We start from the raw sequence: 25,249 nt of genomic DNA, 5'->3' as shown, positions 1-25,249 counted from the left end.
TATGCAACACACGATGAAAGACAAGGTCATATATTATCATCTTTGCCTGTTGCAGTAACCGAATTAGACATCTTTCTACAAGTGAGGTGAATGCAAGCTGACTGATATTTATCACATTGAATGCTTGATTATGAAATGCAGGAAGAAATTGTTGGAGATGCATAGGACAAGAACTGGTCCACAAGGAGCTTCTAATCATATGAAAATCTGTGACTTTCATGGGGGAGAAATTGTTTAGTGAAAAAGACATTGGACCATTTGGTTTTATAAATTCACACTATAAACAATGTGGCACTTGAGATATGTTGAAGCCTTTTGTTTACAATAAGTAAGTAGAAGTAAAATAACTTATACAAGGACTTGGTACAATACTGGCTAAATCCTCACCTTGCCCGAGTTGGGATCTCATATGGGCACCGGGTCATGTCCCAGTTGCTCCACTTCCCATTCAGCTCCTTGCTTGTAGCCTGGGAAGGTAGTAGAGGATGACCCAAAGTTTTGGGACCCTATACCCACATGGGAGACCCAGAAAAGGTTTCTGACTTCAGATGAGCTAAGCCCCAGCCATTGTGGTCACTTGGGAAGTGAACCAGTACACGGAAGATGTTTTACTTTGTCTCTCCTTCTCTCTGTAAATCTGATTTTCCAATTAAAAAAATGAATCTTTAAAAAATTTTTTTAACTTATTTAAAAGGCAGCATTACAGAGGGAGAGACACAGAGCAAAAGAGATCATATACCTGCTGGTTTACTCCCCAAATGGTTGCAAAGCTGGACCTGGGCTGGGCTGAGGGCAGAAGCTTACCACTCACCCTTTGAGTGTCCCATGTGGATGCCAGGGACCCACATCGTTGGGTTTTTTCCCAGACACATTAGCAGAGAGATGAGTCAGAAGGGGTATAACTCAGACCACAACAGAAGCTCCAAGATGGGATGCCAGTGTCCTAAGTAACAGCTTCACCCAGCGTGCCACAATGCCAGGCCCATTTGTGGCATCTTATCTGCAATGTCTCCCCATAGGCATGAGTGTGGGGTTTATGCCGAGGTGTCTAATGTTGAGAAGAAGCTAAACAGAAAGCAGATGGTATATTGTTGAATGGCTATAAATCCTTCCATGAGGTGTGGTGTGAGAAGGAATGATTCAAGTACTAGACAATATTCTCTACTTGTACTCATTTCTGTCTAGCATGTTGGCTTGTCCCTCTGCTAGAACAGACATCTATAACATCACCCCAGTAAAGAACGAATTTGCTTCCATTCCCAGCAGTGTGTGTGTGTGTGTGAGTGTGGGAATGTTCCCAGGATCCCAAAATGGCGACAGACTCTTGGTGATGCTCTAACTGGGATGTCATCCTCAGTGACGCCCACACTTGTCCCGCTGGCTCTCTACACATTTTGGTTCTGTTTGTGCAGTGACCTTCTCCTTACAAGGAAGGTTGTCTCACAGTCTATCAGCTTCCCACTGTAGAAGCAGGCAGAGTCCTCTGCAAAGCTTTGATGGAATAAATCACATAGCAACATGATCCTAAATCATCTGCAGAATAACTGTGCAAGTTACTTGAGGACATGGAATCCACCCTTTCTCTTTTATGGCTTTGCCTAAATGTGGTAGTATTAGTAATGGTGAAATCATTGAACAGCATCTTGAATCTGAATTAGATGTGGATGTTACCCTGATGGTGGTAGTGAGAACTGCCTCTCCTCCATTTTTCAGCAAAGGTGAGGCTGGTGAAAGGAGGTGAATTGGAAAGTCCACTCAGGCCTGAGCTTCCCTCTGCTCCAAGGAGGTGCTGAATCTTTGCTGAGTTTTATTAAAGGTGCATGCGTCTGTTCCGTACCTTCTGAACACCATTTTGTCCATTTTTATTTTCAGGATTTAGTTCTCTCCCTCCTCTGTCCTTCCGTCCACACACCTGTACTAGTGAGAGTGGTGAGCAACTCGGTGTCACTCACAGATAGATGGAATTGGCAGCAAGATGCTCGAGGTGGCTGAACTGCCCCGTCCTGATTCACATGATAGCCACAGGACTGTAAAGGAGCGAGCGATCACTTGATGTCCATTTGTTGGTGATGGTAGTGTAGCAGGTTGGTGCACAAGGTTACCACTGGGGGAAGGTAGAGCGGGGCACTGCACATTCCTCTACATTTTATGCATGCATAATTTGGCAATGAAATATTTTTATAATACTTTCTATGAATGCATAATTTGACAATGAAAAGTTACCTGTGGTAGAGGTCATAAACATAGGCTTTGGAATCAGAATTGAATTCACACTTGCTGTGACTTCAGATAATTTTCTTCGCCTCTCAAAGAGTCTCGCCCAGAGCATGATGATGCGTTTTGCGTCCACGTCTTGCACTGGGGTCGCTCTGAGGGAGTTACATGTATAATGCGTTTAGAGCAGTGACATGCAAATTGTGGCAGCTCCTCTAATGACATGCTTAGTTCCAATCATGCTCTCAGAATATATTGTTAGTCATGTCATTTACTCATCTGGCTTCTGGATGTTGCTCTCAGATCCCAATGCCTATTTGATAATGGCCGCCTTAGCCCTAAGACAGTTTAGGCAAAATTAATAAAATAAAATAAATTTTAAAAGTTGTAGTTGGATTTTTTCCACCATTAAGTCTTAAAGATCTCATCCATCATCTTAACCCACAAGAAAGTCTACCTGGGGTCATGGAAAAGACCTCAGCTTTGGAGAAAGATCTGGATTTGAGGTTGAGATCTGCCATTGTGCAGCCTCCAGAACTCAGGCATCCTTATCTGTGAGCTGGGTGTGCTAAAAATAAGTTTACTAATACAGGAGCTCCTGGGGAGATGAAGTTAGGTAATATATATGAAGTGACTACCGTTGGCTGATCCTTAGGAGGTACTTAATGAATAGCAGCTGCTCTTGCTGTTTCTTTCTATTAATAATAGGCAATGATAAAGCATTTGCAGCTATTTCACTTCCAGGCAGGCACAGCCCTGTGCTGCATGACATTCCAACAGGAAGCATCATCACAATATTGGGATATTCCACTAAGAAAATGTGTTCAAGAAAGCAGGGGGAAATACTGATGGCTTTGACCTTGTCTGTTTGCTCTGAGTTAGTGAGTGACCCAGTGGGTCAGGTGCTGCTATGAATGCCCTATCCACATCAGATTTCCTGAGGCCGTGTCCTGGCTCTGTTCCCCATCCCAGCTTCCCGATGATGCAGAGCCCCGTGTGGTGGCAGGTGCTGGCTCTGTGTGTTTGCATTCCACGTGGGAAACCTGGATTCCAGCTCCGAGCTTCGACCTTCCCTAGTCCTGGCTGTCGCCTGCATTCAAGAGTGAATGTGGAAATTCTCTCTCTCTATCTTATAAATATTTTTAAGGGAGCTGAATGAGTCAGTGCATGTCTCAACAATGGTAGAGGTGAAGGAACTACGTTGAGTTTTATTTTTGCTTCAGCAACAATGATTTGAACAGTGTGTGGCCATTCATCAGAAACTGAGATGCCTGAGTGGATAGTAATATGAGAATCAGAAAGCAGGGAGGAGTTCCTGTACATATGGATTCACAGTCCAGCAGGAAGCAGACATCGGCCCGGGCAAATGAGGTCCAATTTCGACAAGGTTCGGCAGAACCAGAAGAGCCTCTCACCTCAGAAGCACCTGGGGATCCAGATGAGGAAATGCGTTTTTCCAGGTGCCTGGGGCTGTTCTTGGGAGCTTATTCTCTCCAGGGTCTGCTAATTTTTTTAAAGACAATTACATTTCATTTCAGAAATCATAACGAGGAGCAATCATATCTGGGTCTTTGATTGGTACTCGGTGCCATAAATATTTGATTGTCACTAACGTTTAGGGAGTTGAGAAAAACAGCCTCTTCCGCAGCCTTCTGTGACCCCACATGGAAAACCAGGATGGAACCCTGTGCAGACATGACACCTCACTGTCACAAGCCCGCCGCCCCCTCGGTTTGTGTTTGCTGGGCTGCTGTTTGTCAGTCCTGGTGGGATGGCTTCAGTCTTGTCCCCAGGGCTGGGGGACATGAAATGAAGCAAATTGCCTTCACTGGAACCTGTGAGATGGCTAATGGTTCTCTTACCCTGTTTGTTTTTGGGAATTGCAGCCTCAGAGAAACTTCGTAGTGCTTTATTCAAGAAATGCTTTTCTGTGCACTGACGTAGTTAGTTAGGGAAGCCAAGCTTTTTCTGCTGCCCCAAACGAGGTCAGAGAGGAATTCATTTCAAACTATTTAGGAATAGAAAGTAGGGGAGTTAGATCTGAGCAGGAAGTACTTCTTAGTTGTATGAATATGAGCAAGTGACTCTCCCAGGAAAGCAAAAACAACTTTATGTGCCACAGGGAGTTCTTTTTATAATGACCTGGCAATTTTTATCTAATTTTTTCTGTTCATTACAAAGGTGATGGGATTATAGGTGTGCTGTGCATTCTTGTTGAATGGAGTCATGCAGGCAATATTGCTTAGCTGGAATGGGTGTTCTTTGTGCTTGCCACAATGATAAACACCTAATCATTGCTCAAGAAAAAGCTTTCTGTGCCAAGGAAGGCAGTAGGTGATGGCACCATTGCTTGGGGTTCCTGACACCCTTGTGGGAGAGCTGCAGGGAGTTCCAGACTCTTGGACCTTAACCTGGTCCAGCCTCAGCTTTTGGAAGAATTTTGAGTATTGGCCGCTGTCTGTGTGTTTGCCTTTCAATTGTAAATGAAAATTAGATTTTAAAAAGTTAAAGCTTTTTTTTTTACTATTGCTATCATCATCATTGCCATCACATTATCTTCATCATCATTGCCGCTCCCACCGTCATTCCTGCTACCTTCATCCTTGCTTTCTGATGGTCTTGAGCATAGGAATTCTTAAGTGAGACCAGCTTAGGTTGAACTTCTACTTTTCCACCTGTGACGTTGCTACTTTGCGTAGAGAGGGATGTTTGGTGTGTCCTTGGCGGGGCTGTTGAGGGGAATGGAGCCCTGATATGCAGCAGGTCAGGGCACAGCATACTTCTTCCATCCTGAGTTCCCCAGCGAGCGGGCTTCCCTGGACTGGCAGGTGACCCACCTTGCTCCCGACCAGGGGATGTGGGTGCTTACACGCCTTCCAGATGGTAACACGCAGTCCTGCAGATCTCCCTACAGCATCGTGGAAGTTGTGCTGGAAAATCTGCATATAACTACTTGAAAAATAAGGACAATAAGGAGTATGCAGGTTGTCTGACTTGCCAAGAGTTCCACCGGCATACTCCTGGCCGTGTAACATCCAACTCTGATCCCATTGTCACACTAACAACATTGGTTTCTAACTAACACTGGAAAGGATGCAGCACAGTACTCTTATTTATTTATTTTTACCATAATCCATTAAAGACTTAACATCGCCACTCAATTCATGAAGCAATTTGACTAACTCTTCCTAGTTTGTCCTTTGCCCATGGGAAATAGGTGATTTTTGTTCTTTGATTTTTTATTTTGATCCAGAAAATATGGGCCCAGTGACCCAGCCTCCTCCCCTGCCCCCACACTCACACACTCAAACACATACATACATATAAGATGTTATAACTTTAGCTATTACACCCAGTTTTCCCCAGGATGGCGCATCTGCCTAGGTTGAATCCTACCTTGAAAGAGTCCAAGGCAGTAGGTGAGGTGTCAAGCCTGGTGTTTGTTTTTGAGACTATCCAGGTTGTTCTCACTGTATTCATGAGGGACCTGTGTCACTGTTGTCTCTCAGAGGGTCCCCTCGGGAAACTCTCGTCCGGTTCCTTGCGTGATGGCTACTGCTTGTTTGGGTCGGAGGGCTGTGTCTGCTGCTCCCATAACATTAGTGCTGCCTCCTGCCAGTCCGTGTGCCTTGGTCTCTTGGCCTTCTCACAGGTTTCAGGTCTGAAGTTTGGCCTTGCAGTGAGCAAGGAGCTTGTGGCCCCTGGGTGAAGGTGCATCCCGCTGTGCTGAGCTGGGGTCCTCTGGGATGCCATGTGGAGGCAGTTGCTCCTCTTCTGGGGCCTGGAGTGACTGCTGGCTTCATCCCGAGCTCCCGCTATGTGGGCCACTTTGTTGACTGTAGTTGGCCATGGAGGTGCACAGTGGTGCCATCCACTTTATTCAGATCTTCTTTTCAACCCCTTTGGATTGCATCTGGGGCTCTTCTTAAGGGTTACTCCTGTGTTTAGTAGGCAGGCTGGTACAAGAAGATGGGGAGAGACCTTTCATCCATTGGTTTGCTCTCCTAAATCGATACAGTGGCAGGGGCTGGGCCATGCCAGCACTAGGAGCAGTGAGGAACTCCACATGGCTCTCCCTTGCAGGGGGTCAAGCCTTCTGTTGCCTTCTGTTGCCTTCTGCTGCTTTTCCACGTGTTTTAGCAGGGAGCGAGCCAGATTGGAGTCACTGGGATTTGAACTGACTCTAAGGTGTGGTACCCTGTGGTCATAAGCAGTGACTCCACCCACTACACTGCAGTCCTGGCTCCTGGATCTTCCGAAATTTAAGGACAACAATCAGGAACATCCTTCAGGGGCTATGTGAGGGAGGACCTGCTGGACAGTTGCAGGAAGATTGAATTCTTGAGGCAGCCTCTCTGCACTCACCTCGGCCCCCATTATACAATCACCGGTTTGATCAGTTCAGAAACGCCATGCACTCCCTCCCTCCGCTCTAGCAGGACCTGTCCTCATCGCAGCACATCTAAGCCGTGAGCACCTGTTCCTGGACAGGAGGGGTGGGGCCCTTGAAATGTGCCCCTTGATAAGCAGTAATGCCATGACCAAATCAAAACCGGAACGGTTTTGGCATTTCACTCTGATTTGTTGGGGTTGGAATAATAAAAAGGAAGAGCAATGTATTTGCAGCTTTAAGTAGAGGCTTCACTGTTTTTTTTTGTTGTTGTTGTCATTACTGTTGTTCTGTTTTGTTTTTTAGTATGAGATTTTATTTTCACTCATTGGGCTAGAATGGAAAAAAATTTGAGTGAGGAAGAGGCAGAAGTTGCACACTAACACAGTGAAGTCTCTCCTTGCACGTCCTCTTAGACGGAGGCCAGTACTGGAGCCCAAGTGATGCGAAAGAGTGTATGAGCTGCTTTGCCAAGGAGCAGGATTTCAAACCATCCAAGTCGCTGTCAGCTCCAGCCTCTTATGATCAACTTATAATTAATCACACAGCTTTATTACAAATCCAGCTTTCTGATAGCCAATACCGCCCTGGCCCCCACCATCCCTCTCAGCCGGCTTTCAGAACCAGCGGTTCTCCATCACTTCCCTGGCTATCCCTGAATGCCACCACCACCACCACCCCCAAAAAAGAAGATAGTAGCAGGTTCCCTGGTGGATTTTGTAACTTTGCATACCATATATTTAGTTTAGTAATGAAAAATTCCAGCTCCAGGCAATGCATAGAATAGCATTTCTAATGTTTTTTAAACAGCTATTAATGTAGTCATGCGTGTGTGTGTGTGTGTGTGTGTGTGAGTGTGTGAGTGTGTGTGTGAGTGTGTGTGTGTTTTTCCCCTTCCTCCTCTATATAATCATCTGCTGTGTGGTGCACTCGGAAGCCGAGCAGGAGCCAGAGGAGGAGCAAGTGGTGATTGATGGGCCGGGCCTCCCTTGCAGAAGGAATCCCATCTGGGGTTGGTTTGGGGAGCAGTCAGATGTTGAGGGGGAGGTCAGCCAGGCAGCCTCCTCTCCCCGAGCATCCACACAGGGCACAGCGCGCACACCCTCGCTCATAATTGAGGCTTGCTTTGGGCAGATGCTGTGTGGTATGGGACTAGAACAGCTGCTCCGTTTATGGAGGAGAAAGGAAGCAGGATGGTGCAGCAGGCATTTTTTTTTCCTGTTTCATTTTTCACTCGAAATTGTGATTTGCATGAAGTTAGTGCTCGCCGTGTTCCGTGGCATGCTCCTTGGTTCATGCCTGGAGGAAGGAGAGGGGGCTTAGGAGAGAGAGGTGTGTGTGTGTGTGTAGGTGTGTGTTGGGGGAGTGGGCTAAGAGGCTTACCGCTTAGCACATGGAACCGAGCTGGTCTGAGAACCAGCAGGTTAATGGTGTCATTTTGCATTTTTCTTCTTTGTCTCAGTGCCCCTGGGGCATGATGCGGTTTAGCTCATTTCAGCTCAACACAAGAGGCTTTCTCTGAATATGCGTGATTTCTTGCCAGAGAAGTAGAAGCGAGTCAAGTAAAACAAACTGTCAGCAAGAGCGGAAGCTGTAGGCAACCAGGAGTGCGTCGTTTCCTCCAACGAGGCTGCGGCTCCAAGGGGAAGGTGGGGGAAGACTTGGTGGTCCTGTGGCAGGAGTGGACAGGTGCCGGCAGCTGGCGTATTAAGTCCTGGCAGTGCCCCTGCAGCTCTTCATTATCAGGGCTTCTGTTTAGGAAAGGGAGGCTCTTAAGGGTTGGAAATGGACTGGAGGTAAACAGATTTCAAAAACAGAGCATGAGGGGACAGAGGAAGCTGCACAAGTTTGACCCGAAAGCCTAGGACAGCACGCTCCAGGGCAGCCCTGGCGGACGCCCGGCCCGTCTGGGGAGGCCGGCACTCTCCCACCTCTGCTCCCCAGGGGCACTCAGGAGGCGCCATGGAAAAGGAGAGGCCCAGGCCCTGCTCGGCCACAGTTTGCGTTTGGTGTTGAGCCCAAGTATTCCTTATTTGCAAGCTCTGCCTGCCTGCCACCCTTTGTTCTTTCTTTCGTTTCCTGAAATGACTTCATTCAACTACACAGAGCAAGACAGAAAAGACAGGCGATGTCTGGGGGCAGTTAAAGGTGCAGGGCATTCTGTGGCAAAGGAAAAAGTCAAGAAAGTTACCACACTGTGGTAACAGTCACACTAAGGTTGCTCCTCAACTTGACAGTCATCTGCTGGATCTTTCATGCTTCGGTCAAAGATTTAAATTGACATACTTAAGTTGTATGCTTTTAAGTGTTAGAGTTGCTTGCATTTTAATAATCCTTTGGCTCTCAGAACTGAGGGAAAACTACCCTTTGGGGTATCTTGGAGGTGACAGGGCCACGCTTCCATCCCGCTGCTGCTGCTGCAGTTCCTTGTACATCCGTCAGCACGTGTTCTTGCCGGTGAGCTTCGGCTCAGGTGTGCCACAGCAGGAGTGGGTTTTAGAACCAGAGATCTTGGCCTCTCTCACCTCACGCCCCGGCTTCCCTCATGTGTGTTTTTCCCCACAAGCTCTTGCCACACTAGCCTGGTCATGGGCAAAACCCTCGGGCACCAGTGATCCTGCTCAGCAACCATGATCACCCACAAGCACCCTGACTCTCTGACCACTCCGCTAATTTCAGCAAAGGCAGGGGCAGGAGAAGGCAGCTGTGCAAATGAGAGAATGTCTAGCCACGGCACGCCACATGTTGTGCTTGTCACTGTCACCTACGTGAGTCTGGCTTCAGCTCTACCCCCGGGAAAGCCTGCTCACATGTCCATGGTGTGCCATGACCTGGGGTGGAGAAGGTGCCCTTAATGTATTTTTTTCTTCCAGAAAATACACTTCAGCCAGGCTAAGAATCCAAGAACATTACCAAGGAGGAAAGAAACATATCTGCAGCTATTCGAAGGTGAAAAATCATTCCATAGGAAGCACAATGATCTTAATTAAATATTAGCTGTAATTAGCCTAAAGTGCAAATGTTGGGAATATTAATTAGGGTCTCTTTGGAACGGCTGTCAGTGTTAATAAGGAACTGTAGGGGGTCCCACCAACATCTGTTGGTGAGCTCCAGGTACAGGAAGAGATCCGGAGAGCCCTGTGTAGCTGGATGTTGACAGAACCTCGTTGGCTACCAATGACTCAGTCCCTAGAGCTCAGAGCGCTGGGATTTTCCAGAATGGCACAAGACTTGGTGGTGGCGGCTGGCTGGCATTGGCTCGGGGGATATCCCCCTGGGGCTGGCTTCTGCCTTCCCTAGGACAGCCAGGAGCTTCCTGCAGCCAGGCCATGGGCTGAGAAGGCGCTGGGATTTGCCGCTGCCGAGGCTCACCCACCTGAATTGGCAGACAGACTCACCAGCACCTTTACATCAAATACCCTGACCTCTAAATCCCCTGGATAAAATGAGAGTATGTGAGAAGCATGTGAGAGAGGAACCAGCCTCACCCACCAGATGATCCCTTGGGCACCTTCCGAATGGACTTAGTTTTAACTGCAGGCTTCCCTAAGATCCAGCTGCAGCGAGGACCTTGCCCAGCTATCTCCCAGTTCTGCTTAGAGCGTTTGGGCTATAGCGCTGAGAGGAGTGAGTGATGCAGTGCAGGCTGCTGTCTCGGGCACGGGGGTGTTCGTCCATGGTCTCCGCCCACCCACTAAATGCTGCTAACTACTCAACATATCAGATTGACTCATGCCCTGTTGAGGAATGACCCATGTAAACAAGCAGCAGACCGCCAGGGCCAGGCAGCATGGGCCCGTCTGCTGAGCAGTGGCAGGGAAGGGGCTGTGACCTGAGCTGCTGTGAGCCCTCTGCTGCAGGATTCTGCTGCGTCAGCAGGCTGCTTGAACACACGTTTTCAAGCCAGAGACCTGGGGAGGGAAAGATTCCAGAAGCGACTCCAGCTCAGCCATTTTGTCACTGTCCTCAACATGGCCGATGTCGAACACCTGTTCAGATCCCATTTTCTGGGTTTATTTCTTCAGGAGCATTGTAGATTCTTTACCCATTAAGGTCTCGAAGAATGGAACTTGCATTATTTTTAACATATTGTTTACCCAATACTATGTCAATTAATTCCATAATGTTGTATAATGATACTGAGGCCTTGTTGGGGCTTTTAACTGACCGGATCTTTACTCTGTTAGACCTATCTTCAGACCATAGAAGGTCTCCCCAAGAGGCCACTGAACTTATCTGGACAATAGGACACGGAACTTTATGCTAGGCATGTGTTTGCAAGCAATGAATCTCAACTGAACTTGATCTATGGTTATGCAACAAGGTGGAGGAATCCACCATGGGGGGAGGGGTGTGGGAGGGGTGGGGGGAATCCCCAGCGCCTATGGAGCTGTACTACATAATACAATGTAAGCAACAATAATAAAAAAAAAAAAAAAAAAAGGATGTAGTGCTGAAACATTCCAGAAAAAGGAGCTAGTTGAGTAATAAAGCTTCACAGGATTTTTTTTCCAGCTGAGGCCTTGTTTGCTTGTTAAGAAACATAAATAAATTACTTCAATAAAACAGAGGGTGCAAGGTTTCTGGGCGGAGCGTGGGACAAAGCGACAACATGGCACGGTGTGTGTGAACGTCCCGAGAGGATGGGCTGAAATCCCAGCACTCAGGAGCAAAGCATAGCATTTGGCAGGTGCTGGTTATGCCACGAGGTATACCTGCCTGAAAACACCGTGCCATTCGCTTTAAGGAAATCTTGCTAGGGTAACGGGGCCTCCTCAACGGCCTTCATCTAGGGCCTTCGTGAAGATAGGGACTTCAGTAACCACAGGTGGCTGCCGCGGGCTTGGGGCCTGAAGGATGGCTATAGGACTCAGCTGTGGCCTCTCGGCTTCCCCACCTCTTGGCTCTAGTTTCCCCTGGATTGGCTCCACCTGGAGGTGAGGCCGCTTCCAGAACCCCTTTATGTTGTTCAGCTGTCAGTCACAGTGGCAAGTGAGTATCTTCCTTAGAACTAGAGGGAAGTTACCAGATAATTAGGGCTCAGTGGTATCAGCAGGGCCCATCTCACCAACTGGCCGCCTGGATAGGAATATCTGAGGAACGCCCTTCATGACTATAGCCGGAGGAGGATTCTGATTGACCAGCCCAGTGTCACGAGGGTGTAGCCAGCAGTAACTGGAAGCTGGGTCCTGCCACCTTTACACCAAGACAGCCAGGAGCAGGGCTGTCTGCCGCAAGGTAACTGAGGAGCAGGGAGGGACAGGCTCACTGTTTGGGGTGCAGCAACCCAACCCCTGCCTAGGGCAGCCCCTTCTCCCTGCGCTGACCCAAGGGAGAAGGGGAGAAGGCTCGAGAGAGGAACAGGTGTGTACTCTAGCTTGCTGTGGCACAGCCGTTTGCAGAAATGAGCCTGGAGGAGGAAAGGGGCTGCTGGGAATGTTTTCACTTGTGAAATATTTTTAAACTTTGTTCTCCGCCAGTGTCATCTCTAACATTCTAATTAAGGTACTCTCTAAACAAGTGTACCAGCTCCGGGAACATGGCCCTCCTTGCCCTGGTCCTTTGGGGGCTTGGGTGGAAGAGGGCTCTCAGATTTGGGGGCAGATACCGGGGAGGCGGGAGCCGTCCTGACGTCTTTGCCCTCCTGTCGTTACCCAAGCATGAAGTCAAATCTAATTGACCACAGCCGGTGGGAGCGGCAGCTATTAGGTGCACTTGATCGCTAAGCCTGTGTTTTTCACTCTATTTTTTTGCTTGTGTAATCTCATCTGTTGAGACCACAATGTGGACCTTTGGTTTGCCTACAGTTTCTTGGGCCTTTGTGTGTGTGTGTGTGTGTAGGGTTGTAAAGTTCTGGGGGTGGAGGTGTGGATGCCTGAAATGGAAGAGTTTGAATTTAGGCCTTGGATTATTATTTTTTTCTCCTCTTTTGACTTGACTGTAATTATTGTGCTGCTTGTTTTACCTACCTCTGAGGGTGAATTGTTATATAATATTCCGTGCTTATTAAAAAAAGAAGGTGATAGGGGCGGGGGAACAGTGACTAATAAACCTCAGAGCTGAGTCCCAAATTTTGCAGGAAAGTTTACAATGAAAGCATCCCATAGGCCCTCGCGGCTCCTGCAAGACCCGGGCTTTGCACTGGCTGCCTCACATTGCACTGGGAACACACACACACACACACACACACACACACACACACACTCTCTAACTCACCAGGCATTGGGACCATTAACAGGCCCCTCCCCCATCCATTATGTGAGCCAAGTCACATAAAATTTTGATTAAATTCAAATGCTGAGATGAATTATCCTTCCCCTCAAGAACACACACGTTCGGTGTAATCTCTCTTGGCACTTAAAGTATCAAATCAAGGTTTAGCTGTCACTGTAGACAACTCCATGCTCACAACTTCCAAAATGGAAATAAGGACGGTGTGCTTAGGAAAAAAAAATCAACCCAGCAGGACACACACTCCCAGCATCCCTGTTGGGCAGGAAGACTAGGGAAAAGTAACAGCATATTTTGGAGACTCTGTTTCTTGGACTGTGCAATGGGTGACATCCTTGTTCCTTTCCGCGGTGGGGTCTGGTGAGCGTCTTGGCTGGGCGCAGGTGCAAGCCCTGTGCGCCTCCCGGGAGGGGCCTGGCCCAGCAGCCCGTGGGCCGTGAGAAAGGGACTCTGCTTGGCACGCTGACCATCTTTCTCTCCCTCTCTCCACCTGTGTGGGTTTTTTTCAGGGTAACCAGGAAGCAGCAGCTGCCCCTGACACAATGGCTCAGCCTTACGCGTCGGCCCAGTTCGCTCCTCCTCAGAATGGCATCCCCGCGGAATACACAGCCCCGCACCCGCACCCCGCGCCTGAGTACACCGGCCAGACCACCGTCCCCGAGCACACGTTAAACCTGTACCCTCCCGCCCAGACGCACTCGGAGCAGAGCGCCACGGACACCAGCGCGCAGACTGTCTCCGGCACCGCCACAGTAAGGGGGCGCTTCCCGCGGGGTCTGGGGCCCGGGGAGGGCAGGGCAGGGGCTCTGCAAGGACTTCACCCCAGATCTCAGGAGAGCTTCTGGCTTCAAGGTGTTCCCTGAATCCAACCTCATCAAACTGGCTTCCTAGCTGTCCTGATCAGAGCGCCCCTTTTGCTGGTGTTGTTCAGAAACCAGCTTTTCTGCTTGCCACTTTGGTTGGTAGATGGAGGACTTCGGGGTGGGTTTTTTCTTTCTTTTTCTTTTTTTTTTTCTTTTCCCACTGAGTCTTTGGTGTTTCCAGAATGCCATTCACATGGAATGTGGCTTTTAAAATCAGTGTTATGAAGATATAATTTATAGATGATAAAATCCACTACTTTTTAGGGATACAAATCATTGATACCAAGTGTGGTTTCATAGCTGGGCAGACAGCACCAAAATCTGATTTGGGAATGTGTCCATCGCCATTGCATCCATTCGCAGCGTCTTGTTCACGCCCCAAGCCTCCAAGAACAGGTGCTTTCCAGCAGCCTCATGGCGAGCTGCTGTTTCCTCCCTTGGGAGAGATGTGGATGGCAAGGGGTGTGCCAGAGGATTGGGGTGGGTGAGGGAACTGTCTTAGGCCTTCCTGTGGATTGTCTATGACTATAGGTGCCAAAATGGATGAATTTTGCTATTGCAAATAGGGGAAGTGGCGTCAACAATAAGAGAAACACACACTCATGGTGTTGGCCGTGAATCAAGGAGAACCCTAAACAAGGGTCATTGGCCTCAAGTTGAGTCAGCTGCAGATGCAGAAGGAGCCTGAGGAGTAGGGATTGCGTGCGTGGCAGGCACGTGTAGCCTTTTCTCGCTGACCTTATAGCCTGACTAGACAGCGTTGGCTTTGTCTTGGGAGATGGAGTGTGACCTAGAGCTGACTTGAAGGGCAAGGCGGATGTGGGATGTGTGTGGGTTACACACAGAAGGGCCTGAGTCTTTGCAGGTTTGGATGTGGGGGAAGGGTGCGTCCTAGAGTCAGTTCCCTGCAGATGCTGAGAGAGACCATGAGGTGTGAGAGCTGTGGTGACTGACAAACCAGCTATAGTAGTGTGTGAGCACCCCAAGACCTGAGGGAGCTTGGGAAACCGTGTTCTTCCAAGGTCTTTAGAAAAACTTGGGCACAAGAAGTTTCTGGAAGGTTCCCTGGGTGCAAGGCAATTCTGCCCCTTGCTTTGCTCCTCAGCCCAGGGGTAGGAGGGTCTGTGAAGCAGTTGGTGGGTGTGGAGAGCCACATGGTTCCTGAGCTAAAAGCAAGCACTGGCCCGCTCTGCTGCCGGGTACTTTGTACACTTCCAGGCTGGTTTTGGAAGTTTAAACAAAAATCAGTATGGGTCTGGATTTTCTGCTGCCTCTACTTGTTTATTCATCATGGTAAGGCACATGTAACAAAATTGACCTTTGCAGTGTACTCAGTTCAGCAGGGTTGAGGGCAGTGATGGAGTGGTGCAACCAGCACCCCTCTGCTGTCAGAACCCTGGCGTCACCCCACAAGGAAACCTCATGCCCCCTCACTTCCAGTTCCTCCCAACCCCAAGCTTTGTGAGGTTAGGGTATCTGATGGAAGTGGAAGCCTGTGCTTAATCCAGGTGAAGAGTTGAGATGCTCATCACGCTGGCATTTGCAAGATCAGCACAGTTAACTTTCAAATCACATGCTTGGTGCCCACAGTGCCCAGACACAGCAGCAGGATCAGAAATAGCCAAGTGGAGAAGTTCTGATTCTGGGAGAGCTGTGGGTCCACTGAGAACATGGGGTGTGCGTTGTAGGGAGCCTGGTCCTTGAAGAGAGGTGGGCAAGACTTTGAGGTGTTAGGACAGTAGCACAAGGGAGACACTTGGCAAAGGATTTGCCTCAATGTTGTGATTCAGAGCCTCATTACTAAGCAGAAGATGAAAATTAAGCAGGGCAGGACTTTGAATCTTTCACTCCCTGTGCCCATCTCCATTTCATTGGCAGAGGGTTGTTGGGGGGTGGTAAGGGAGGAAACTGTGTCCCATCAAAGTCACGCTCTTTTCAACAACAAAAGGCTCTGGGATCAGTCCTGTAGTCCCAGGCGAATCCTGGCACTCCTGTGCTCTTGCCTGGCTTCGGCGGTGGTCTCCTAGTGAGCAGCTCAAGTGGAGGCCACAGAGGGGGTTCCCACACTGATGCATGCTAGAAATGAGGGTGACTTCAGCAATGCTAGTGATTGGATGCCTTTGCAGTGGCCCAGAGGCAGGGCTAGGAGGTGACACCCCTGGGCAGAGCAGAAAGCACCCTAGGGAGGCTTGGGCTGCTACTTCTGTCTGCCTTAGTGAGTGAGGAGGGTGGGGCAGGCGCAGCACACAGAGTGGGAAAACTTGGAGGGGCTAGCCTTGGACAGGACAAGCTAGTAAATGAGGTAGAAAGGGGCATCTGGAATAGGGTCCCTGGGCTGCACGGTCCTGAACGCTGGGACCCAGGAAGCTGTTTTGAAAGCTGACAGCTTGAACAAATTGGCTCAATACATTGGGGAGAGCTGGGCAGAGAAGACAGGAGGATAAGAACAGGGGAATAAATAGGACCATGTTGAGTGTTTGTACTCTGCCTGTCGCAAGCTTTTGGAGCAATGATCAAACACTAAAGGTAGCAGGTAAAAAAGGCCGTGATGTCTGAAAAGCAGGTGGCAGGGATTTTGTCTTAAAGTTACTGGTTTAAGTAAAAATGAAAGTCCCTGGATACAGGGTCAGGAAGGAGTTGTGGGGAGAAGAGGAAAGAGAACTAGGGGGTGATGGTGCAGAAAAGAAAACAAGTGTTGAAGGAAGCAGACGGACTAGGACTAAGAGTATGCAGGCAGAGTAAGTAGACCAGAAAAGAATCTTTTTAAAATTGACCTCTGGTTGATATACAATGAAATGTGCACATCTAGTGTAATTTTACCAGTTTTTACAAACGTGTGTGTAGAAGAAACATTGTTGTCAAGATAGCGAGCTCATCCGCCATTGCCATCATTCCCAAGGTTTTTTTGTTTGTTTGTGTGGTATTTCCCTACCTCTCATGCTTCATTCCCGGGCAACCAACTGATTTTCCTCTCTAGCATGGTTTTCAATTTGTAGAATTTCATGTTAATCAAGTCAAACCTGCGCTCTTCTTATTTGACTTCTTCCAGTCAACATCATTCTTTCCAAATGCGTCTCTGTGTTGTGCAGCCAGCTGTAGGCCAGGCCCTTTTCGAAGCTGAGTACTGTTCCACCAGAGGGTTTTCCATCATGTGCTTCTCCATTTCCTCCGGCACATACGTTGTGCTTGCCTTCCGTTCTAAGACGTCAAAATAAAGTCGCTGTGAGCTTTGGGAAGCATTTTAACTTAGAAACACAAGTTTGTGAAATTATAGTCTGTGAAGTTGTAGAGAAATATGGGAGTCAAGAGATAGTATAAGAAATTCATTCTCTATTGCCTTTAAATTCTCCTCTGGAAGGCACTGGCATTTAAGGAAGGAGTGACCCAAGAGGTCCAAGAGGCCTTCTTTGGGGTAAACATGTGTGGAATCTACTTTCCATCACTCCTAGAGTATCAGGAGGGCAGCAGGTGCTTGGGAATGGAGACTATGATTGTACGATGAGGCCGTTGGGCTGTAACGTTGTCATCTCCAACAGTGTTTGAGAAGTGCAGTGGTTAGAGGAGATTCTTTACTGAATGCAAGTTGTGGTGGGCTGAAGCAGGTGCGTGCATGGGCTTCATGGTGGCTCCTGCGGGAAGCTTAGGACTTAGATGCTGAACATGCAGCCGGGCAGTGCAGGAATCCTAGATGGAGCCAGCTGGTTTCTACATAAAGTGGTAGCGTATGTGCATGTTTCTGTCTTCAGCCAAAAGGCTTGCTGGCATTTCCATGACTACTCTGGGATCATTATTCCATGATCTGACCCACCACTAATTGACTTCATATTGTCTAGACCTCCCCAAGCGTTGACTGGCTGTCCCTTCTCTTCGCTGCAGGTTCTGTATTTCCCATGGGAGGAATTCATCTTCAAAGTGGGTCATAGTCATGGTCCTCTAATCCCGGACACACAGCCCTATATTTTCCCAAAAAATTGCTGCTGGGAGAACACATGAGTCATTCCTCATAGAAACACGCTATGCCAAGAACGAGTCTGCTGCCCCTTGACACATATACCCATCTCACTGAATGTCACTGTAAGAGCATTGCAGAGGGCATGGTTTCCTTGAGAAACAGAGTTGTTCCAGGGACTAGAAAACACCCATCCATCTGGTGGGCTCCAAGAACATCTAATATATGCACATGATTTAGCACAAAGTGCAGAATCTGTGAACTGTGCAGTGGAAGGCTCCCAGGCAGAGCTAAGGAAAGTACAGACAGAGAAGCCTTCCCGGGTCACCCCTTCCATTCCCCAAGGGCTGAGACGAGTCTCTTTGGGGCATTTTTCTGCTGAATTTCTATTTCATGTAGGCCTCCATACACATCATGGATCACTGTGCTGACAGAGCCAATACTGTATTGCATTAGATAGTGTTCCTGACAAGGTATTCTACTCTTGACATATTATAATTAGAGATTTGCAAGTGGAGAATTCTCCATGTATCTCCAATAGCAACTTGACTTCTATTTTTAACACCTCTGCAGTCTGTTTTAAAGTCTCCCCCACCCCCCGCCACACTTTCCACTTGCTCTGAGTTCTGAGGAAAGGGAAAAAAAAAATGTGAGTCCTGGAGTTTGTCCCTGAAATCTGAGCTTCACCAGCAGGGAGATGAACTGTGTAGGGAGCCAGGGCCGTCCCGAGCTTCCCGAGCCTCCAGCCCTGAGCTGTGTCTCCATAGCTCAGCCATGCCTTAGAGAAGTTAAGGTGAGAAGCTGAAGTGTGTCCTCAACCCGTCGGAGTCTCTCTTAGCGGTACCTCTCTTTGTTCTTATTCAGGCTTGTAGTTTAAAGCATCCAACATTAGAAAACAGAATAAAATGCAAACTGAAGCACCCTGTGCCCACAGCTACCTCAGTGCTCAGTCTTGCTTCTAGAAACAGTAGGCACCAGTCGCTCATATTTCCTTCAATATTTGTTTAAAGCAAACACAAGTGAATGCCTGTGTTTCTGTCTCTTTCCCTCTGTCTCTATGGGCCTATCATATGTCCCTGAGTTAGTCTTTCTGCCCTCTTCTCCCCTGTGCAAATCTGAGAATAACAGAATTGAAATCTAAGCACTTGTGCCCAGCACACTTTTTGTCTGGGAGCTCATTCTGTGTTGTACTTGGGGATCATGGAAGGTCAACTGTGACTAATCAGCAGGTGCTAGACCTCAAACCAGGTATGTCAGACTCAAAACCAAGGTTGTTCCGGCTGGAAGCCCAGAAGGCGTCCCTCAGGCATGCCTGGGCACGCGCTGGACTGTGTTCAGGAGAGGCTGCTCTTGCAGAACAGAAAGCTTTGCACGGGAACCACTCCCCACTCACCCCAGGGAGGGCTCTGGCAGCCCCACCGTGTGTGCAGATTCCTGACCGAGGCTGCACTCTCGTGTGAGACCTGTGCCTTGAGCAAACTCCAATAACATGTTGTGGTAGCTTCAAAATTGTCTTTGCAAATGCCAGTGTGGCTGTGATGTTTTGTCAGTACTGGTTCTAGTTTCCTAAGAGTCACATTTCATTTAAGAACATAGACACTGTGGCTTGTTGCCTCATGAACCTGAGCAGTACACATCTGCTTCCTGTATTAACTTCGTGATAAATGGCCCATGGCATTCAGGATAAATTACAGACTTCCGTTCCCCAACACCAGGACCCTGTTACTGTGTGGAAGCCCACCTTTACCCAAGAGCACCCAATCCTGGAGTCTAAGTTTGAATCATTCAGAAAGGCAGAGACAAATCTTTTAAGTGTCAAAGAGGAACATGACTGACGTGTTCTTGTGGCTTGGAAGCTGACAGAACCAGATTCCTGGTGCAACTCAGAAGATAGGGGCCCGTTCCAGTTCTGACCCCTTAGTGGGGCCCACCGTGATGTTTCCCAACCTCAGCTTCTTCCTCGGGGGCTGCAGTGCTCAGCACGCTGACAGGTGCCTTGACGAGGCTCCGGGAGAGGGGCTGCTGGGATCCCAGGAGACCGCGTGAACTGCCCTGGGATCCCAGGAGACCGCGTGAACTGCCCTGGGAAGTAAAGGCAGTCTCCTTCATCCCTGATTCTTCACAGTAAAAATTTTTTTTCCAAGAGAATAAATTCATCATCAAAATTGTACAACTCTGTGTGTGTAAGAGCCCAACAGAGAATTTCATTTCCAGTCTTGATTTGAAAGTCCTCGTTATTTGGGATTTGATAGGCACATTGCTTTCAGTTGCTCACGTGATCTACACAAGCTGTTCACTGACCTAAGTCTAGGTCAAGGGCAAGCAAGGTAAGTGTTATTAGGGACATTTGTGAGTAGAGTTTTGCTGTCGGTGTCCAAGGGCGTATTGCTTTGGCTAAATGAGGAAAGCTTGGGCATGTTCTGGGAGCTCAGCTGAAAGCCTCTTCAGGGAGGTGCAGTTGACAAACTTGCATTGCAGGTCTCGCAGCCATCTGGCCCGTTCCCACCAGACTCTGTCTTCCTTGAACGCTTTAGCTCCTTTGCTTTGCACTCACTGTTACCAACCTCAGCCTCTTTGGATGACCAAGCAGTCTCTGTCTTTTGATATGTTAGTTTCCTTGTAAGTATCAAACACCCAATGCATTGTCAGGGCGTTGAGGTTATGATGGGATAACAGGAAGATGAAGCAGGTTTCTTATAAGCTCTATCGAAAGGACTGATGGAAGTGGTTTGAGAAACTACAGATTGTTGTGCAGATCACAACCTCATTGGGCACTTTTGCTGCTTCAGCTTGCTTTTAGATGAACTTAGAAGGGGGTGTTAATTCATTTTGTGAGAAGCCTTTTGAATTGCTCATGAGCCAGACCTCAGTAAGCAACCCGTGCTCTGGATTTGGGACCATGCACTCAATGAACTCATATGAGTTCGTAGGAATTTGGGGTCTTTCCACAATTCAAGCCGGAGAAGTTGGCTATTCCCTGCTCACAGGATTCAGGACTGGATGAGGAAGAGCTTTGAAATGGAGATGGAAGGAACCAGAAGGATTTACCTAGCCTAATCTTTGCATTGTGCAGATTTAGAAAGCTCACACAGGGCAAAGACTGAGCACATTAATACTTCCAGGTCTGGGCAATGGTGTGTAACAGAGATGCTTATGAAAGAGGCTTTGATGAAATAGTTTCTCTCCCCTCTCAGTGTGGACATAAAGTCACAGATGTGCAGGGTGGCCCTCTGACAGGGACCCTGTAGAACTTTGTAGGACTTGGGGCATACCCGAAGAAGTGGCGCCTGTCAGTCCAAGAAGGGAAAATGCCAACTTGGACTCTCGGGGAGATTGAGTTTCAGGTTTGTGAAGAAATGCGGTCACCGCAGTGTGCCAGAGCAGAAAATCCGAGAATGCTAGAGCCTGAACCAACGGCCATGCCTGCTGCTCTCGCAAGGGATGCCCAGGCTCGGAGGGAGAAAGTGACCTGCCCACACACGTCACCCGGTGGTCATCACAGCAGAGATCAGACCAGGGCCATCCTAGAGGAAAGCCAAAGCCTGCTCCACGCCTCGCTTCTCCCAGGGTGTTCTTCTTGCTCCACTTCCCCACTCTTCATCACCCGCACTGTGTCCTGAGTTCTTTGGTTCTCAGAGTCCTCCCGCCTGTGGCTGTATCTCGGCCCTGAAACAGGCAGAGCCAAGCCACACTCCCCTTAGGTGCCTGGCAGGCTCTGCGGCGTGTGGCTCTGTTTCCCTTTGATAGCTGGTTTTGGTTTCTGGCCAGAGGTTTCACCACTAATGGGCATCCTCTCTCAAAGGCCTCCAGACTTCTGAAAAGAGTCTTTGTTTCATCTAATTCTCTCCTGCCGAGTCTGGTGGTGCTTGTCAGTTGAGCTTGTTGGAATTCAGATTGTCCTGTGCGTGCCAGCTCCAGCTTCAGCCACTGCTGGGTCTGGAGACTGTGTCTGGGATTGGGGAGCAGAGGGAGGGGCTGTCTGCATTCTTATCTTTGTACCCCTGAAGAGCACGAAGCCTGCAGAATTGCCAAATTTATAGGCTTTGCCAGACGGGGAGGTCCTTGGCACACTGGGATCTACCCCCTTTACAGCTGGGTGTGGCAGGTGCACCCAGCAGGCAACTGGGGACCCCCACAGAGACTCATGAGCTCCTCTGACTCTGGGGCTCTGCAGAGAAGGTCATTGCCATCCAGAGCCATGTCCCGAACAGGTCGCACCCAGGCTTGAGGACCAAGCTCTGAGGGAACTCAGTGTCCTTGAGACAGAAGCCACAAAGGCCCATTTCTTCTCCAAATAAGCCCAGGCAGCACAGGCCAACTGGACCATTTGTCATTTGGAGGCTTCAGTGTCTCAGGTCTATTTGGGAAGGGAAAGGACAGCTTTTTTCAAGTACGTTTGTCAAGTTGCAAATCAAATTAATTCAGGCTAGGAGCTCTCCCAGTCCCTTCTTGGGGAAGTGTATGCATCCGGTGCCTTGGGGATGAACCTAAAGGGACATCCTTGGCTGAGAGGAAGGAACAGCGCAGGAGCCAAGCGTTGGTGATGTGGGAAAACAGTTCACAGATAGGAAGTTGGTACTGTATGCCCCGTGACGGGTGTGCCACAGTGGGCCTGGCTGCATTGAGCCCCCATGGCACCTGGCATGGGGCAGCAATCAACCCCTTCCCTAAGCCTGAAAACTGGAGCATAGAGACCGAGGTGACTCATGCTCCTGCAGTGGGTAAGGGCAGAGCCGGGCCTCGATGCTCTGACGGTCCTGCCGCCTACCTCCTCTAAGCAAGGGGCTTTCCTGCGTCATGCACTGTCATCCACAGACCCCCACAAGGGATGGGAGTGACGATGCCAAACTTACAAACATGCAATGGATGCAAACGCCATCCTTGCAGATTCTAAAACCCACCGCATATGTTGTCCCCAGCACAAGCAGTTTATTTTGCTCAGGTCATTCCCTGATATTTTAAATCCTGATTGTATCATAGCAGATAAATAGCTTAGCAGTCCGTGTTCCCCATAATCCTCTGTGTGACTCCTAGTTGTCTCAATTTACACAACCAAGCACACTCCCTCCCCTCCCCAGCCCACCTCTCCCCAGCCCTGGGAGATCTGGTGTCCCCACAGAAAGAGACCCATCCAACCTTTTGAGGAACAGAACAGTGAAAGCCTGGTGTTCGCAAAGAAGATGTGCTACAAGGAAATCACTAATTATAACTCAGGCCGAGTCTGACTTCTGCAGCCTGGCTTTCCCTGGTAACTCTGTAATTTAAATACCGATCTCTGGCCTTTCTTAGGGAGACAAATTAGCGACCTTTTTTTAAGCTAAAAAAAAGTGGTGGCAGCACTTTTCCAGTGACAGGAAGTGGGCCCTGGCTCCCTCCCCTTCCCCGCCAATTGGCTTGCAAGTGGAAATCAGCTTAGCAATTAGGTGAGAAGTTGCGGGGGGCTTCCAGGCAGTGTCTCTTGGAGACATTCATGGGGCTGCACAGATGGCCAGTAGATGGCAGGGGAAGAACCAGCCCAGCACAGTCCTCTGGCTGCAGGGAGTACATGTCTGGGGATGGAGGCAGACAGGAGAGATGCGTGCTCACGTGTGGGCCTTCTGTCTGGAATCATTGAAGCTGTCTTCAGGGGAAGCCGGAGGGGAGTCCAGAACCCCAAATGCTGGAAACACTTGCTGTTTGGCCCTCAACATAGTTTGCTGGTCACGGCCGGAGTTGATGTCGTTGTCAGTGGCTTGGAGTCAGACCTCAGGCCTGACTGGGTGTGGCATTGGACTCAAAAGTGTAGCTAGCTGCCTACACTATAAGATGGACTGGGCTGGAATAAGAAATGGCAGAGTCTTCAAAAAATAGATATAAATGAGTATAAATAAATCAATAAATGAATGTCAGAGTCTAACCAGTGACGATGAGGCACTTGTGGAGAGGAAGATCTCCTCCCACCCCCAACACAATCATCGACCAGGGTCACCGCCTGTCCCTGCAGTGCCCCCCCAAGGTCACAGCCTGTCCCTGCAGTGCCCCCCCAAGGTCACAGCCTGTCCCTGCAGTGCCCCCCCCAAGGTCACAGCCTGTCCCTGCAGTGCCCCCCCAAGGTCACCGCCTGTCCCTGCAGTGCCCCCCCAAGGTCACAGCCTGTCCCTGCAGTGCCCCCCCAAGGTCACCGCCTGTCCCTGCAGTGCCTCCCCAAGGTCACAGCCTGTCCCTGCAGTGCCCCCCCAAGGTCACCGCCTGTCCCTGCAGTGCCCCCCCAAGGTCACAGCCTGTCCCTGCAGTGCCCCCCCAAGGTCACCGCCTGTCCCTGCAGTGCCCCCCCAAGGTCACAGCCTGTCCCTGCAGTGCCCCCCCAGGTCACCGCCTGTCCCTATAGTGCTCCACAGGCTCAGCTGTTCATCCACCTGACTGACACTCATGGACATTTGAATTTCTCACCTGGGCTGTTAGGATATTTCTTAATGGGATAGTTGTATCATCTAACCAATGAATTCGATATTTTTTCATTCTTCCTCCTCTTTCAAACTTCTCTATGGAGCTCTAGAAAGAAAATAACCAAGTGTGTAAGATCACAGTTTAGTGAATACCAGTTTTTATATGAGAAATACAGCTTCCCCTTTCACCTGAAAATATCCATTTATGCACGCACAGCCCTACACACCTATGCATCTATAAGGATGCATACATACACACCCCTACACACAACTACACACACTAGTAGATACATGCACTCACCTACACAACTATGCACACCCATCCACATACCCCCACACACTCTCCTATGCACCTCTGCATATATCACTACACATGCACAAGCTTAACTGTACACACCCACCCCAGTCTACACACATGTATGTACATGACACACACCCCTACACACCTCTATATGCAAAACTACACATGCACACTTACACATCAACATATGTAACTACATATGCAGATACCCCCACACATACCTACAAACCCCAAGACACCCAAACACACATGTATATAACTCTACAAACAGCTCTACATCCACACATACTTACATACATCTATATGCATGTTTATACAACATATAATCATCTATGCAAGCACTCACATGTATGCCTACCTATACACACCAGCATACTCATTCCTGCACCTTACACACACACACAAACACACTTCCCTCTTCAGAAAACCTTTAGAATTGGAACCCGTGGCACTCCTGGGGTTGCTTGAAGTCTAACCAGGATTATTGAGTGTTCACTTCTTTGAAGGTCCTAGAGTGAGTGTCGCGTTGAGATTCGTAGAGTTGAGGGCTGACAGAAGTAAGCACTGTGTTGATGATTTCAATCCACTAGCTCTACGCTCAGTGTCAGATAATGTCACCTCTATTTTATGGAGGAGGGAGACGGGGCCCCCGAGGCTTCGTTATGTGCACTGCCCTAAACAGCACCACTCAGTTCCAGAGCATGCCTGAGGTGGCTGCTGCTTCCTCCTCACGCTGCCACTGATCAGACACTTAACCAGACAGCAGAGGTGTCCCCCCACACCCCCCAGCCTTGACTACACTTCAGGCACATGGGCCAGCACGCTGGATTGCCCTTCTGGGCAACAGGTGCCTGTGTCTGGAGCTGCCACCTGCAG

The 25,249-nt window shown here is 49.0% G+C and overlaps 1 protein-coding gene across 14 annotated transcripts in view; it reads left to right on the top strand.

Moving 5' to 3' along the window:
- Positions 1-25,249, top strand: part of RBFOX1 (RNA binding fox-1 homolog 1) — a 1,044,467-nt gene that overhangs the window by 884,179 nt on the left and 135,039 nt on the right. For 12 of the 14 annotated variants that reach the window (XM_040973377.1, XM_040973373.1, XM_040973376.1 and 9 more), the window contains one exon: positions 13,345-13,587. In XM_040973377.1, the coding sequence (XP_040829311.1) occupies positions 13,345-13,587 (243 nt within the window). Of the gene's footprint in view, positions 1-13,344; positions 13,610-25,220; positions 25,227-25,249 lie in introns of those variants that run through there. The other 2 variants (XM_040973379.1, XM_040973378.1) reach the window with 2 other exon arrangements.

Source organism: Ochotona curzoniae, unplaced genomic scaffold (genome assembly GCF_017591425.1).
Source record: "Ochotona curzoniae isolate NIBS_2020 unplaced genomic scaffold, NIBS_Ocur_1.0 contig_2321, whole genome shotgun sequence".
Lineage (NCBI taxonomy): Eukaryota > Metazoa > Chordata > Mammalia > Lagomorpha > Ochotonidae > Ochotona > Ochotona curzoniae.
The sequence above is the reverse complement of the archived record's forward strand: the minus strand, read 5'-3'. Positions and strand labels throughout refer to the sequence as shown.